Source organism: Citrus sinensis, chromosome 8 (genome assembly GCF_022201045.2).
Source record: "Citrus sinensis cultivar Valencia sweet orange chromosome 8, DVS_A1.0, whole genome shotgun sequence".
NCBI lineage: Eukaryota > Viridiplantae > Streptophyta > Magnoliopsida > Sapindales > Rutaceae > Citrus > Citrus sinensis.
In genome coordinates this window covers 15,790,894-15,808,222 of record NC_068563.1, presented here as the reverse complement: position 1 = coordinate 15,808,222, position 17,329 = coordinate 15,790,894, and the positions used below count along the sequence as shown (strand labels likewise).

Below are 17,329 nucleotides of genomic sequence, written 5' to 3'. Positions count from 1 at the left end.
TTTTCTGAGGCACAATTATCATCATCAGCTGATGGATATCCAAGAATTACGTTTACCCACCTCTTGAAATTTATGTATTGTATGTAGCACACACATCAAATTATCATACACAACATCTTGAGCAAAATAAACCAGTCACTTTGTAACATGACTCAAAAGTGTTTAATTTATTCCCAAGTATAATAGTGTCTAGGTATGATATAGCTCGGTGAGTCTGATGTCAATCCACAAATAAAAGAGTTAATTTGTTTATTTTAGTATATCTAAAAAATAAAAATAAAATTTAAATATGCAACTTAATTTATGTGAAACTATGAAATTAAATTAGTTAGGATTATGGATCCACTGTTAATAGTAAATATAATTTAATAAATTCTTTTTATTTTTATTTTATTACCCAAAAGATTAATTGTATAAATTACAATTATTTTTCCATTAATTTCATTATGGATTAAGTACTTTGTGTGCCAAAATTTAACTTGTCTACAATAAGTCAAAATACCATTTTACAATACTTTATACTAAGATATTAAAAATTTATTGTGCCAAACTCTCATGTTTGTCTACAATAAATCAAAATTTCAAACTATAAAATATGGATAAAATTAGATAGAAAATAATTTAATTTATATAATTAAAAATAGAATTTGATTAAATCATATTTTTTTTACTAAGAGTTCCACCTTACCCTAAATATTAGTATTTAGCTAAGCATAATTGAAATAAAACTAATTATTAAAATTAAACTATACATGATTTAAAAAAATGGTATTTGAAAATTGGAAATAAAAATAATTTTATTTATTGAAAATATATTACAAAAATAGATGAGGATAAGAATTTGAGGGGAAAGAAGTGAAGAAAAGGTGTAGAGAGATGTGTCCTCTCCCCCTCTATTTATATTAATCTACACCACACACATAAATAAGGCTAATTATATCATGGTCATACATTTGTCCTACTAATAAAACATAAACCTAACTTAATTTACTCACACATACCCAACATAATAAAAACTTATAATTTCACAATTGCCATACTTAATATAGTAAAAACTTATAATTTCACAACAAAAGTCACGGATCCTCCTCAACAATGAACTAACTTCTCGGACATCTGGAATTCAAATTTGACATCCATTCATTTGTTTGGAGTCTCGAATTAAATCACTGATTTCAATTTGCTACTAATAATTAAAATATTAAGAAAATTTCGAATCGAGAATTTTAGTCTAGCAATAGAATTTATTGAAATCCTATCTAATTAGTCACTCAAATAAGATAAGAATAAAATCATAAACATTAATGATAAAAGAACATAAACAATTTCAATTAAATAAATTGAATATTAATCATATGACATATTTAGGGTTTTGAATTTACCCTCAACCAAATAAAAAATCTATTTTAACATAATTAAATTGAAAATAAAAGAATTGATAAACCCAATCATAAAAATTAATCCAAACAACTGGTTCTGCTCTAATTTAATTCCTTCCGGCTTCTTCTTCTTTTTTTCTTCAAGCGGCTGCCTCCTCTACTCAATTCGTCCTCTGCCTGCTGTCTTCAATTGATGACCTTTATATAATGCCCAAACCCTTGTGGCCTTGTGTTAATTGGATTCAAATTGCAACCCGCGCACCCACCGACTTTAGCTTAGGCAATTCACATGCATGCTTAATTAATTACGGCAATTTCTTCTTTGTGATGGCTTAACTTGTTAATTGGGCTTAGCTTCCTTTTTCACTTCCAAAAACAATCTTGAATTATTAACTAAATTCCAATCAAATTCCAACTTTCCCTCTTTTTTTTTTTTCATATACTTTAAAAATCAAATTAAGAATAATTAAATATTTGAAAAGAGGAATTATTATCAACTGTGTAAAATGAACTATAATTTAAACTAAAAATGTAAAATTTTAATTAAATAAAAATAAAATACTAAATTAAAAGTTAAATAAAATAATTAAAATATTTAAGACCAAAATAAAAAAAAATATAAAAAAAATTAATAATAAAATATAGAAAAAATATGCACTTATCAATGATTTTTAGAGTAGCCATTGCTCATCAAACTATTGATCATAGACAAAGTCAAAAGATGGACTTGCGAAGCTGAAGTGAGACAGTAAGGACGCAAATTTGAAGACTTATTATATATCCAGCCAAGAAATTAAAATGATCTAATGAGGTCAACTCCTTAAAACATTCATCAAAACAAATGCTCAACATGAATTCAGATCACTATCTAAATTAGGAACTTGGCAGCAAGGTAAAGCAACAGAAACATATTTCAAAATCATCAAATGTTGCAAAACTAGCAATCAGACCTACAAAAATTTTATCTGTAGACAAAGAAAGAACACCATACACATTATTTTGATGAATGATTTTATCAGTGATATTTGACCTTAAACTTTACAAGATCATGAAGGGTAAAATGTTTAGAATATTTGGTGGTGCTGTAAATGGAAGAATTGAAGCTGGCAACTGGCTAGTAGGACATTCTACAAGTGGACAACAATTTTTAATTTTTTACAATCTACTAGAAGTCATCAAACACGAGTTTGAAAGGTCCATTTGATATCTTTCGGACACATTGAGAAAAGACAGAAGCTTGGAACAAAAATCACTCAGTTTCGGTTTCTCTTAACAGGTAGTGCCAGAATCCAATTAAGCATACACATACGTAACTAACTATACCACCTTGCTTTATGATTGTGATCCAGCTGATCATCAGCCAAATGAGAAATTTTATTGTCCGATAAATAACAGGGCCAGTGATACTTACTTCTTTACATCAACAATTTCAAGTAATGTATAACAGGACTGTTAATGAATTCATCAGGTGACTGTTTCTCCTAATCTGTAATTCTTTTGCTAGATGGCTACTAAAAACGAAGTACAAGACACCATTTCTACTACAATTGCATCCATTGCAAAAATAGTATAATGAGTAGCTGATTGAAAATATAATTTTGAGTGGGACTTAATTAATGTAAGTGGAAGGTCAAGAATAATTGAAAATCTTCTTTCTAAGTATTTCGAAATGATGTACTTATATACTCAAAATGGTGAATGAGAAATTCACGCTCATTGTATATCCATTGATGGCATTGGATAAAAGCACGAGTTATAGAGATTGTAACGGCTAATTAGATTTGGAATTAATTAATGCAATCAATTTTAGAATTTGTTATTTGTAACTACTAATTAAATTTAAAATTTATTCTCAGATTTTAATGATTAATTAAATCCAAAATTTAATACATGGTTAATGAAGTTGCGGTTACAATTTGAATTTAATTAAAAAATTAAATCAAAGGTTTAAAAGGTAGCTATTACACTTTCAATTAGATATTATAAAAGCAGTAAATAAGAAATTAAATGCGCCGATTACAGAATTTATAGTAATCAAATATATGGACGAAAATACCCCAAACAGAAGTTTATAAATTGAAATTCTTCTTCATTTCAAGGAAGCAATAAGAAGAGGCAAGAGACATACAAAATGTACAAAAACAAGTGATAGACAGAAAAATAGAATTAGATAGACTTTAGTTTCTCATTTTATACCCATTTTGATAGAATTCAAACACAATGGAAGTTCACTGTGAAACAATTTGGTAATGCGCCAGAGTTATTCAGTGTTGTTCTGTCCTAGAAAATAAATGCCATTCAAATCCTAAAGCATCTGAGAGTTCAAGGAGAATTTGATTTAAATAAACTGTGGTATCGCACATGCCTCAGTTTGCATTATATTCTTTTATCTTATTTATATTGTCATTTCATTGCTCTAATTAATATTTCCATTGTTCGTTATATGTAAAATCTAATTGGTAATCTGTTGTTTCAGAATCTATTCCTCCTATATTGTGTATTTCGTGTATTTTCCCTACTATATCAAGTATAATTTTAATATTTCCTACACCATTTCTACATTACAAATTTTGATATACACATGGTAGCAATCCTGACAACATTTTGTTTGGGGCGGAAGTTTCACCAAGCCATGTGTCACAAGAATGTGCTCCTTAATTGAAATAGAGTTGGGCTTGAATGGAAACTTGAACTAAGAGCATCTCTAAAAAGCTGTATTAATTTTACTCTTCAAATATCAATTTGCTTACTTATGTAGCAAAAACAAGAGCGAAAAAATATGTTATTTTCCAAAAAGCTATTCAAATAGAAATAAATTAATATTACTTTAATCAAATTAATATATTTTTCAAAGGAAAAATAAATGGTAATTAAAGCACTTCTCTCTTTTTCCCCAATAAAAAGTAATAAAATATAATTGAAGAGAGAGAAAACAACTCTACAAAATTAAAGAGAGAGAATCATTTCTTATTTAAAGAATCTTAATTAGAGTGTCATTGAAGTTTTAAATGCTGATGTGACTCTTCAAATAAGTAACAAAATTTTATTTGAAGAACCTTTTGGAAATGCTCTAATTGGTCTACAATCTACCTGATCTGTTGTGTGGTTCATGGAGTAAGGTCCAAAAACGTATTCAGGCTTTGATATAGCCCAAATAAGCTCTTGTTGCAACTTTGACTTTGATATTGCTTAATAGTAGCTTTGAATGCTGAATATTGTGAATAATTACTAAATATGAACAGCACTATGGCACCGTTTGGGATTGATCTTGAAACTCAATAAGCTGCTTATTTTATAATATGTGACAAAAATAGTGTTTGATAAAATTTGTAAAATTTGTTTATTTTATAATTTTCTCCATTTTGACAAGCTGTCATACCTTTTTAAAGTTCTTATTATAACCTTAATATTTGAAAAAATAATTATGTCTTATTTTCTCATACACCATAATATTAAGCCATTAGATATCATATTATCACCACAATCAAATTACCACCACAACTATTGTATATTCTCTCTAATATCAAAGTTTTGATCTAGTAACTTCATTTTTTTTATATTTTACTTTTATTTTCTATTAGAGGATTAAAATAGGTTTGCATATAATTATGTAAATTTTTTTTAACTTTGAACAATTTCACATGAAAATTAACCCTAACTTTTAAAATTAATTTCATAATCATGGTTTTTAATATTCAATCTATTTATATTTTTTTTCTATAGTTATGGTGTTTATTGCATCAAGTTTAATACGAATGTAATGCATATTATTTTTTATTTTATCTTAAGTATGTTTTAGTATGAATTTTTATCATATTACAAATAAAAAATTTATCAAGTTCTTTTTTCACTTTATGTAATTTTACGTGTTTTAAAAAGAAAAATGCATGTCTAAACTTCATTAAATATACTCCAAAAAAAAGGTAATTTAAACTTATGTCTATACATTTGTAATAAATTTTACCAAATGCATTTGTAATAAAATTTAAAATTTAAAAGGTAATTTAAAAAAAACAATACATTTGTAATAAAATTTACAAAATGCATGTACACTGCTTTTCAAACTTATAGCAACCGTAATAACAAAATTTATCAAATACCAAACTGTTTTTTCAATCAGCTGCTTATTGCATCCGTACAGCAGAAGTAGTTTATTTAATTAACAACCGCAATACCAAACTGACTCTACATATGTGAACAATATTGTATATGTGGACAATACTGTGAATAGTGCTCCGACAACTAAAATGATGGGTAAAGTAGGGTTATAGCTAAAATGAATTTGGAGACAAGCGAAGCACATAAAGAGAACACAAGAATTTATATGGTTTAACTTTTAACCTAAATTCATGGGTAAAGATAAGAGAAGATATTTCACTAGTGAAATATAATTACAAGTATTACAGTATTTTATCTCACAACTCAATACCTTAATACACTCAAACTCTCAAACTACTAAATTAAGAACTTAAAGTTCTAAAAATACTCTCTTAATTTATGATTTTCTTATTCTTCCAATTGATGCATTCTCCATGCCCCTAACTAATCTATTTATGGGCAAGCCAAGTCCAAAATATCAAATTTGGTTTGCCCTTAAAATTATTTATTATTGTTTTATGAAAATTCGTGGGTTTTAAAATAATAATTTATTTTATTAAAATCAAATTATTATTTTAATAATATAATTTGCTTTTTCAAAATTGGTTGACAATTTTTATTGCTACCACTTTATTGTATTTAGGCTGTACGAATAGGCACTGCCGCTAAATGTCCTCAACAACTAGTTTAACTAAACTCCACATTTTTTTCACACATTTTCATCAAGCAATGCCTACCGCAAACTCTGAGAAACATGTAACACATCCTGTGCTTGAGCTTTATGTACTGAATTGGGTTATTGGGCCTAATATTAATTTTTAGGTAGTAACACATTTTTAATCAAATCAATAATTGAATCTAAGTAACCCCTAGGGTAGGCAAATGGTTCGGTTTTTACTGAACTGAACCAAACAAAAAAAATTAGTTCGGTTCGGTTTGGTTTTGAGGATAAAAACCGAATGATTTTAAAAACATAAGAACCGAACGGTTCCAATCGGTTCGGTCTAATTATTTAAAAATTATTCTTAATTTAAAATATAACAACTTAAATTCTAAATTTCATTCTTCAAATCCTAATTTAGCAACCCTAAAATCTAAATCACGTTATCATCTCTCTCGACTCTCGGTGTTTCCGTTGCCTCATCTATCTCTTGCTTTCTCTCCCTCACCTCACAATCAGCGGTAGCACAGCCCCTCAAGCGTGGTGACACTATAACGAACTCAGTCTTTCACGGTCATGCCTCATGATCGCCGCTCCTCAACCCATCAACCATCATATCTTTAATCTCCTCACCTCACGGTTAACCATGCTTGTCGTCTCTCATCACTCACACCTTACGGTCTCCCTCTTGCTAGTCCAAACCTCCTGCCGTCAACCTGTCATTTTCAGTCTTCATTGCTGTAGGCGTTTGTTTTTTCTTTTATTTTAATTTATGTTGTGGCCATTGTGTTTGTTTTATTTTCTGTTTGAATGGAACCGTATGAGGGGTTGATTTTGTGCTGGTGTATATTGGTTGTTGGACCAAAAATAAAATAAGTCTAATAAGGCCCATCTAATAAATTTCCTCCCAATCAAGCCCACGAAGTGATGGACAAATGACCTAGAATGATCCTTCTAAGTAATAAGATTTCAAAGCCCAAAAGGAGCCAAGGTCCTAGATTCCTATCCTAAGACAAATCACCTAGGATAAATCAACTAGGTGGCAAGGATTTAAAGTCCAAAACGTGCTGAGGTTCTAGGCTCTTATCCTAGGACAAACCTACTAAGTGTGAAGGCTCTTATGATCCCAAGGTCTTAGTAAAAATAACCTAAGGATAGAACATTTCTTCCTCTAATTTGTAGACAAGTTTGTATATCCATGTGTCAATCCACATGGGCTCTAGAGGACAAGTATTGCCAAATGTCACAAGAACAATGACATTTGTCATCGAAATAACTAGGACCCAAGTCAAATCAGTTTGGTCGATAAATATGTCTTTCATTCTCATCAAAAGGTAAGACAAAAAAGAGACTCAAAAGGGGAAAATGCGAACTTTCTCCCTCTAATCTTTCTCTTTCTAAATTCATATTTCCAAAAGTCCGATGACTGACTTGACCGTCGGAGGGTTTACGCCGGCAAAGCCGGCCCTCTGATAATTTTCTTGTGTTTGTAGAGTATCACAAGACAAGGACCTTCTGATTGCCTAAGGAAGTGGACTCAGAAGAGTATATACAAAGGCCCATAAAGATCAGCCCAAAGAACGAACTCACCATCATAAGTTGGGACAAAGTTTGCACCAACAGTTTGGCGCCGTCTGTGGGGATCTTCCGATAAAAGTCTTGGAAGCCCTACCATGAGCATGGATTCTAACAATGAGTACTATAACCTTGAGGCTGATGATGAAAGTTCCAGAGTGGATGAAGATGTTCACTTCCGACGAAGGAGACGACAACGAGACCTAGATGATGATGACGTGGTGCCTATCCATCCTCCTCCAGATCCTCATTTGAATCCACCTCGCCACGCTAGACGTCGAGGACAGCCTCGTGTTGTTTGACTTCAACAACAAGTGGATCAGTTGGCTCGTAACTTCAATAGAATGTTCGGCCAATTTTCAGCTCGAGCTGAGGAAGGTGAGAACTCAAATGGAGGTAATGTGGTTGATTCTGGCTCCTCTAGAACAAGGTCTAGAGAAGAGTTAAATGAAGATGATCTCAGGCATTCCCTTGACCAAAGTGATCTAGGAGGAGAATGACCAGAGAAGGTTTAGACCAAGGAGAGGAAGTCGATAGAGGATTACAAGAAAGGATGCAGAGACTTGAGCAAATGGTTCGAGAAATGGGCCCACTTGATGATGTAACAGCAGAACATGAGCCACCATTTACTTCTGATATAATGGTAGCAAAGTATCCACCTAGGTTTCATTTACCCCAAATGGAGCCTTATGATGGGCAGAGGGATCCAACTGAGCATTTAGAATTGTATCGCACCCTTATAGAAATGCAAGGAGCATCACAAGCAATTCTTTGTCGGGCTTTTCCTCTTACCTTAGTAGGAGCAGCACGAAGATGGTTCCGAAGGTTGCAGCCACACTCCATCTCATCCTTTGGAGATTTGAGTAGAGAATTCACCTCTCACTTCCGAAGTGCCCGACAAAGAGGAAAACCAGTGACTTACCTATTGACCGTCAAACAACAGGAAGGGGAGACCTTAAGAGACTACATCAGAAGGTATAATAATGAGATCACCCAAGTAGATGGTTATGATGATGGCATAGCACTTTCTAGTATTATGGAAGGGCTCAGGATGGGAAAGCTATGGTGGTCAGTTTAAAAAAGACCACCCACTTCTTACTCCGAGATGCTTGCGAGAGCCGAGAAATATGCCAATGCGGAAGAAAGATTCAAGAACAGAAATCAAGAGAAAGGAGAATCAACCAAAGGAAAGAAAAAGAAAGATGATCAGAGAGAAAGAAGAGTGGTCAGACCCGATCAATCTCTAAGAAGAAACCAATTTCATCCTGGGGAACGCTCTGAAGTCCGAGACACTCGTCCTCGGTTAGCCTCTCAATTCACTAACTTTACAGAGCTTAATACTCCTCGGGAGTAAATTCTCATGCAGGTAAGAAATCCAACTTTGTTTAGAACCCCACCTCCTATGAAGACAAATCCATCCCGAAGAAATCCAAACAAGTATTGTCATTTCCATAAAGATCACGGGCATGACACCTCCGAGTGTTTTGAGCTTAAGGAACAAATAGAAAGCCTCGTTCGACAAGGGCAACTACAGGAGTATATAAGAAATCCCGAGGATCGAGTGAAGAGTGAGCAACCAGAATCTTCAAAGAAGAGAAAAGGAAAAAAGAAGGAAGATAGTGATGAAAGCATGTCTGATGTCAATCACATTTGGGGAGGGCCGGCTGCAGGAGACTCCAGGAAGTCAAGGAAAAATCTAGCTCGCCAAGCAAGACATGAACCCAATGGTCCTGAGGTTAATTTGACTAATCAATCTCAAGGATCAATAGTTCGTGGTATACCAATAATCTTCTCCGAGGATGACGCTAGGGGAGTTCATCATCCTCATTGTGATGCTTTAGTCGTCACCCTCCCAGTGGCAAATAAACGTCTTCATCGGATTCTTATTGATAATGGGAGTTCAGCTGATATTTTATTCTTATCAACCTTCGCTCGAATGGGGTTAGAAAGATCACAGCTGAAACCTTACACTACTCCACTTCATGGTTTCGCAGGAGGAAGTGTAGTTCCTGAAGGGGTTATAGAGCTCATAGTGTCTTTCGGAAAAAGCCCAACTAAGGTGACCACTATGGTTAACTTTATTGTGGTTGATCAACCAAGTTCTTATAATGCTGTCTTAGGAAGGCCGACTCTTTATGCTTTAAAAGCAATAACTTCAATTTATCATTATGCGTTGAAGTTTCCAACTGAAGCTGGGGTTGGAGTCGTGCGAGGAGAACAAAAAGAAGCAAGGGAGTGTTATGAGATAGCGTTCAGGATGGGCAAAGAAACTCTTCAAATCACAAGCCTTGATCCTAGGACAGTAAAAGATGATCAAAGGGCGAGCCCAGTTGATGACTTGGAAGACTTTCCACTTGGTGAAGATTTGAGTAAAGTCGTGAAGATTGGGGGTCGATTGCCTGATCCGCTGAAGAAGCAGCTTGTTAGCTTTCTGAAAGAATATCATGATGTGTTTGCTTGGACGCATAATGATATGCCAGGCATTGATCTTTGGGTAGTGGTACATCGTTTAAATACTAACCCAAAGATGAAACCAGTTCGACAGAAAAGAAGAAGTCTGAACGCCGAAAGATCTTTGGCTGTGAAGCAAGAAGTAGATAAACTTCTCAAAGCCGGCTTTATCAAGGAGGCAAGGTATCCCGATTGGCTAGCTAATGTTGTGATGGTAAAGAAAGCTAATGGGAAGTGGAGGATGTGTGTAGACTTTACTGATCTTAACAAAGCTTGCCCTAAGGATAGTTTTCCTTTACCGAGGATTGATCAACTGGTGGATGCTACAGCTGGGCATGGACTGCTAAGTTTCATGGATGCATACTCAGGATATAATCAAATAAGGATGCATGAACCTGACCAAGAAAAGACCGCCTTTATCACAGATCGAGGTCTTTATTGCTATAAGGTTATGCCCTTTGGACTCAAGAACGCCGGAGCCACCTATCAAAGGTTGGTAAACAGTATGTTCGTTCAACAAATTGGGCATACCATGGAAGTTTATGTAGATGATATGATCACCAAGAGCCTTAACCCTGAAGATCATATAAAAGACTTACGGGAAATCTTTGATATCCTTAGGAAGTACAAGATGCGGTTAAATCCAGCTAAATGTGCATTTGGTGTGTCGTCAGGAAAATTCCTTGGCTTTATGGTAAATCAAAGAGGTACTAAGATCAATCCTGAGAAGATCCAAGCATTGGTTAATATGAAGTCTCCAAAGAATGTTAAAGAAATTCAAAGGTTGACGGGTCAAGTAGCAGCCCTGAATCGCTTTGTCTCTCGAGCCACAGATAAGTGCCTTCCTTTCTTTAAGGCTCTTAGAAAAGGAAAAGAAATGAAGTGGACTGAGGAATGTGAAGAAGCATTTCAAAAGCTTAAGGAATATTTAGGAAGCCCTCATTTGCTTGTTAAGCCAATCCAGGGCGAGCCTCTCTTCCTTTATCTTGCAGTGTCTGAACATGCCACCAGCTCTATCCTTGTCCGAGAAGATGATGGAGTGCAAAGGCCTATCTACTATACAAGTAGAGCATTGGTTGATGCAGAAACAAGGTATCTAAGTCTTGAAAAGATTGTTCTAGCCTTGATTGTTTCAGCAAGAAGGTTAAGGCCCTATTTCCAAGCTCATACCATAATCGTCCTCACTGATCAACCAATTAGACAAGTTTTAGCTAAGCCTGACATTTCAGGAAGGATGACAAAGTGGGCTATTGAGCTTGGAGAGTTTGACATCTTATATCATCCTAGGACATCATTGAAAAGGCAAGCAGTGGCAAACTTCATTGCTGAGTTCACTGAAGGAGATATTATATCACTTGATCCTAAAGAGGAGCATCAAGATAGATGGTCTCTCTATGTCGATGGATCCTCTAGTAAACGAGGATGTGGTGGAGGTTTTATAGCAATCACTCCAGACAATGTTGAGTGGATCCTCTAGTAAACGAGGATGTGGTGGAGGTTTTATAGCAATCACTCTAGACAATGTTGAGATTGGATGCGCTCTTCGGTATGGCTTCAACGCTACCAACAATGAAGCAGAATATGAAGCTCTTCTGGCTGGCCTTAGGCTAGTTCGAGCCTTAGGTGCAAAGGATTTACTTGTCTTTAGCGACTTTCAGTTGGTAGTTAATCAAGTAAATTGCAACTATACAGCTCGGGATTTCAACATGATTGCATATCTTGATCGAGTTAATGAGTTGTTAAGGGACTTCAATTGTGAGGTGAAGCAAATTCCTCGGGAGCAAAACACACGAGCGGATGCATTAGCTCAACTGGCTTTCTCACCAGAAAAAGACTTACTGAGATCAGTTCCAGTAGTCATCATTCCCGAGCCAAGCATAATTAAATATGAAGAAAAGGAAGTGGCAACCATTGACCATCGGAGTTCCTGGATGGACCCAATTATGGGTTATCTTATGAATGGAACTTTACCTGAGGACAAGAATGAATCAAAGAAGGTGAGATACCGAGCTACAAGGTATGTGATCATGGATAATCAACTTTACAAACGTGGATATTCACTTCCTCTTCTCAAGTGTTTGACACCCGAAGATGGAGATAATGTCTTACGTGAAATCCATGAGGGAATATGTGGAAATCATTCTGGAGGACGAACACTTGCCTACAAAGCTATGAGACAAGGATACTTTTGGCCGACGATGCAACGAGATGCCTTGGAGTTAGCAAAAAAGTGTGATAAGTGCCAAAGGTTTGCTATTATACCCAAGCAACCTCCAGAGAAGTTAACTCCTCTCCTCACTCCTTGGCCATTTGCCCAATGGGGGGTTGATCTAATTGGTCCTCTGCCAAAATAAAAGGGGCAAGTAAGGTTTGCTATAGTTGCCATTGATTACTTCACAAAGTGGGTGGAAGCTGAGCCTTTAGCAACTATTACTGAGAAGAGAACTACCGACTTTATTCAGAAGAACATCATATGTCGGTATGGCGTACCTCATACTATAATCACTGACAATGGGAGGCAATTTGACAATGACAAATTTCGTGAGTTTTGTAGAAAGCTTAAGATAAAAAATTGTTACTCTTCTCCTGCCCATCCTCAGGCTAATGGACAAGTTGAAGCTGCCAATCGAGTGATTAAGCAAATTCTCAAGGCTAAGTTAGAGAAAGCCAAAGGAGCATGGCCAGACGAATTATCATTTGTCCTATGGTCTTATCGAACTACACCAAGGACTCCTACAGGAGAATCTCCCTTCTCATTGGCATTTGGTGCAGAAGCTGTCATCCCTGCTGAAATAGGAACACCGACTTATCGAGTACAACACTTTGATCCTGTCATCAATGATGAGCTACAACGCCAAAGTTTAGACCTCTTGGAAGAAAAGAGGGATCATGCTATGATCAAGGTCGCTGCCTATCAGGGCAAAGTAGCTCGTTACTACAATGCTCGAGTTAAAATTCGAAAATTCAGAATTGGAGATCTTGTTCTAAAGAAGGTTTTGCCTAATGCTCGAGAACCAGGTGTTGGCACCTTGGGTCCTAACTGGGATGGACCTTACATAATCAGAGAAGTAGTTAGGCCAGGAACTTATATTTTGTCTACCTTAGGTGGAAAGATCTTGAGGCATGCTTGGAATGCTGAGCATCTCAGGATTTACCATCAATAGCATGATCTTGTACTTATATAAGTCTGATCTTTCCTCAATGGTCAGACAAGTTTTGTAAAGACAAAATGCGGATGAATAAAAGACTACTTCTCCCAGTCAAATAAATTCTCCATGAGATGTTAAAAAATAAAAAAGTAGTGACAATGATGAATGTCCTTGGATCGATTCCAAATTTTCATAAACTTAACATCTGAAAATTTTGTATCTTCATTCAAGTTCAACAAAACAAAGGAGCATTTTATTTCAAGGATAAAAACTTAAAGAAACAAATATCAAAGTTCATCTCCTAAGCACTCAGCTTACACAAAATTTTCAAAACTCCTAAATTAAGGAAAACCCTCAGAAATTCCTAGTATCATCATTCTGTTGCTCAGGATGCGTCCCGAAGAGATCCTCAAACCCTTCTGGTATAACTGTGGATATCTCCTCGATCAAATGAGTATCTCTTGTTCCATCCGTACCTCCCCCGTCAATGCATGTCTTGGAGCCATTATCCTCATTCGGCTTGTGTTCATCAAATTTCACACCAAGCTCCTTCAAGTGTTGGTCAACCACTTCTATGTCAGCATCAGCATTGTAGCAAGCAAAGAACATACGACAATCCTTTAGTCCCTTCAGGTATTCCTCGTAGCCTTGGTCAAGTATACTTTCAATTTGCCCCTTAGCTGCAGAAAGATCCTTCTCGAGCCCCTTGACTTTTTCCATCTCAGCATTTGCTTTATCCAAAGCTGCTCTTTCCTTAGCCTTAGCATCATCTAATGAACGTTGCATCTCAGAGTTATACTCTATAGTCTTCGAAAGTTGGAGACTCAGCTCTTGGACTTTTTTCTCAGTTGTCTTAGCCCTCTCCTCAGATGTGGATAAAGAGACCAAATTCTGCATAAGATAAACCTAAGTTGGCAAGAGAATGACCTTAAAAAAATAAATATACTGAGGAGAGTTAAAAAACTTTACCTTAGAAAGGAGGCTTGAGGCAAGCTTGAGGGATTCAACAGGATCAAGACTCTCAATGTCCTTCATCAAGGTTGAGGAAGATAACTGATACACCAAAGGATTTTGTGGTGCAATAATACAAGTTCCCTTATCAGATGGGAGAGGAGGAAGAAGAGGAGGAATAAGTGGTGTAATCTGTTGAGCTTGGGATACAGACTGAGAAGATGATCCACCTTGCTTCTGTTGTTTCTTTTGAGCAACGTCTGGAATCACCAATCTCTTTCGTTTCTCACCTTTGAAAGTGGCATTAGGAGAATTGTTTGAAGCCATCACTGAAGCTTCCTTCTCAGAAAATGAGATGCTTGGAATAATACCGCGCTCAACTAAGGTTTCTTCAGAACAGGCAGCTGAGATGCTACGCTTACCCAAGCTTAGGCTTAAAGCTTCTGCTATATTTCTTTCCTCGTCTACTGAAAGGTCAGGGCAAATCCACTCATCTGCAAAACCAAGGAAGAAAATTAGTTTCTGAATTATAGAAAGAACTCATAATAAGAAATAATGAATTATTATAAGAAAATGAAATTCTACTTGGTTGACAAAATCGAGTCTGGATTATAGCCTCAGGATGCTCCGTACTTGTCCCGAACTCCCAATTGCCTTTAATAAAAAAATGGTAAGGTTTCCAAGTCTTATCTTGACGACTAGGTTCACCATAAAGAAGAATCTTATCTGAATTAGGATAGGCAGATAAACACCAAAATCCTTCAGCCTTAGGACATCTCTGTGGATGAAAAAGATTTTGAAATTCACCCACAGAAGGATCATTAAATCCTAGGTAACGCCAAAGAGACCACATCCTAATAATGCAACACCAAGCTTTAGGAGAAAGTTGAGTTGGAGCAAGTCCTAGGGCATGTAATATCCTCCGAACATAAGGATGAAATGGGAGTCGTACTCCAGAATTCAACATGCACCTAGTAATCCCGACAAAACCCTTAGGAGGGTTGGTAATGTTTCTTCTAGGTGAAGCACGACGAAGTATTATTGATCTAGGAATGCTATATCTAATCATTAATATCTCAAGGGACATTTCACCTAATCCACATTTAATCGTCTTCATCTGCCATAGATAGGTATCTTCAATTACAGGCTCATCCTCATCCTCCGAGTTTTCTAAGTTAATCACCTCTCTTCTTTTTATAATTTCATCTACATAGACACTGCTATCCTCATCTATCTCCTCTTTCAACTCACAACTACCTACATCACTCGTAGTAGCATGAATGGTAGTCAAAGGAATAGCATCCACCACAATATTTTTGGTCATTTTGATACTAGGTCTTGTTGAACTAAGAAAAACCTACAAAGTGAAAATGACTATGATTACTCTCCTAAGGATAGCAATAAATAATAAAAAGCAATGAATAAATAAATACTCACAAGAAGACGTCGGAAAGTCGCAGGAAAATCACTACAGAGTCGACAAAAGGCCGCCAAAAATTCGTCGCCAGCTACTATGAACACCACCGTCGGGCACCTTGAGAAATTTTCCTCTCTAACCTCTTCTCTTGTAAACTATTGCATGAGATAATGAGAAATGAGGCATTATATAGGAGAGAGGGATGATCTTAGCCAATTAAAGAGGATTTTCAATTAAGACAATTAATGATAGAAATAAAATATTCTTAGGAAGGAATCAAACCCTCCTAAAATAGCTTGAATCTCCAAAAATCATCCTAGGATGGAAATAAATTATCCAAATATGGAAAAAATCATCCTAGGATGGAAATTTGAATCATCAATAAATCATCCTAGGATGGAAATAAAATTTTCCAATCATGAAAGGAATCCTCCTAGGATGGAAATTGAATCGTCAATGAATCATCCTAGGATGGAAATAAATTATCCAAGTATGGAAAGAATCATCCTAGGATGGAAATTTGAATTATCAATAAATCATCCTAGGATGGAAATAAATTATCCAAGTATGGAAAGAATCATCCTAGGATGGAAATTTGAATTATCAATAAATCATCCTAGGATGGAAATAAATTATCCAAATATGGAAAAAATCATCATAGGATGGAAATTTGAATCATCAATAAATCATCCTAGGATGGAAATAAAATTTTCCAATGATGAAAGGAATCCTCCTAGGATGGAAATTGAATCGTCAATGAATCATCCTAGGATGGAAATAAATTATCCAAGTATGGAAAGAATCATCCTAGAATGGAAATTTGAATCATCAATGAATCATCCTAGGATGGAAATAAATTATCCAAGTATGGAAAGAATCATCCTAGGATGGAAATTTGAATCATCAATGAATCATCCTAGGATGGAAATAAATTATCCAAGTATGGAAAGAATCATACTAGGATGGAAATTTGAATTATCAATAAATCATCCTAGGATGAAAATAAATTATCCAAGTATGGAAAGAATCATCCTAGGATGGAAATTTGAATCATCAATGAATCATCCTAAGATGGAAATAAATCATCCAAGTATGGAAAAAATCATCCTAGGATGAAATCATCCTAAGGATAAAATTTAAGGAAAGTCATCCTAGGATGAAATCCTCCTAAGGATAAAATTTAAGGAAAGTCATCCTAGGATGAAATCCTCCTAAGGATAAAATCTAAGGAAACTTTCCTTAAAGAAAATCATCTTAGGATAAAATCCTTCTAATGATAAAATCTAAGGAAACTTTCCTTAAAGAAAATCATCCTAGGATGAAATCCTCCTAAGGATAAAATTTAAGGAAAAATCCTCCTAAGGATAAAATATAAGGAAAATTTCCTTAAAGAAAATCATCCTAGGATGAAATCATCATAAGGATAAAATTTAAGGAAAGTCATCCTAGGATGAAATCCTCCTAAGGATAAAATTTAAGGAAAAATCCTCCTAAGGATAAAATTTAAGGAAAATTTCCTTAAATAAAATCATCCTATGATGAAATCATCCTAAGGATAAAATTTAAGGAAAGTCATCCTAGGATGAAATCCTCCTAAGGATAAAATTTAAGGAAAGTCATCCTAGGATGAAATCCTCCTAAAGATAAA

At 35.1% G+C, this 17,329-nt stretch overlaps 1 protein-coding gene across 1 annotated transcript; it reads right to left on the bottom strand.

Moving 5' to 3' along the window:
* Positions 1 to 13,553: 13,553 nt before the first annotated feature.
* LOC127899199 (uncharacterized) lies at positions 13,554 to 16,055 on the bottom strand. Its single transcript, XM_052432490.1, has 3 exons — positions 15,702 to 16,055; positions 14,283 to 14,758; positions 13,554 to 14,204 (listed from the first exon to the last, which is right to left on the bottom strand). Exons 2-3 carry the CDS (start codon positions 14,589 to 14,591, stop codon positions 13,668 to 13,670), a joined length of 846 nt encoding a protein of 281 aa, XP_052288450.1. The 5' UTR covers positions 14,592 to 14,758; positions 15,702 to 16,055; the 3' UTR covers positions 13,554 to 13,667.
* Positions 16,056 to 17,329: the final 1,274 nt, after the last annotated feature.

Bases quoted from the DNA above. Each gene is read 5' to 3' on its own strand.
- LOC127899199 (XM_052432490.1), bottom strand. From the start codon at position 14,591: ATGGCTTCAAACAATTCTCCTAATGCCACTTTCAAAGGTGAGAAACGA. The intron at 14,205-14,282 runs GTAAAGTTTTTT...TATCTTATGCAG, and splicing joins CCTCAAGCCTCCTTTCTAAG to AATTTGGTCTCTTTATCCAC.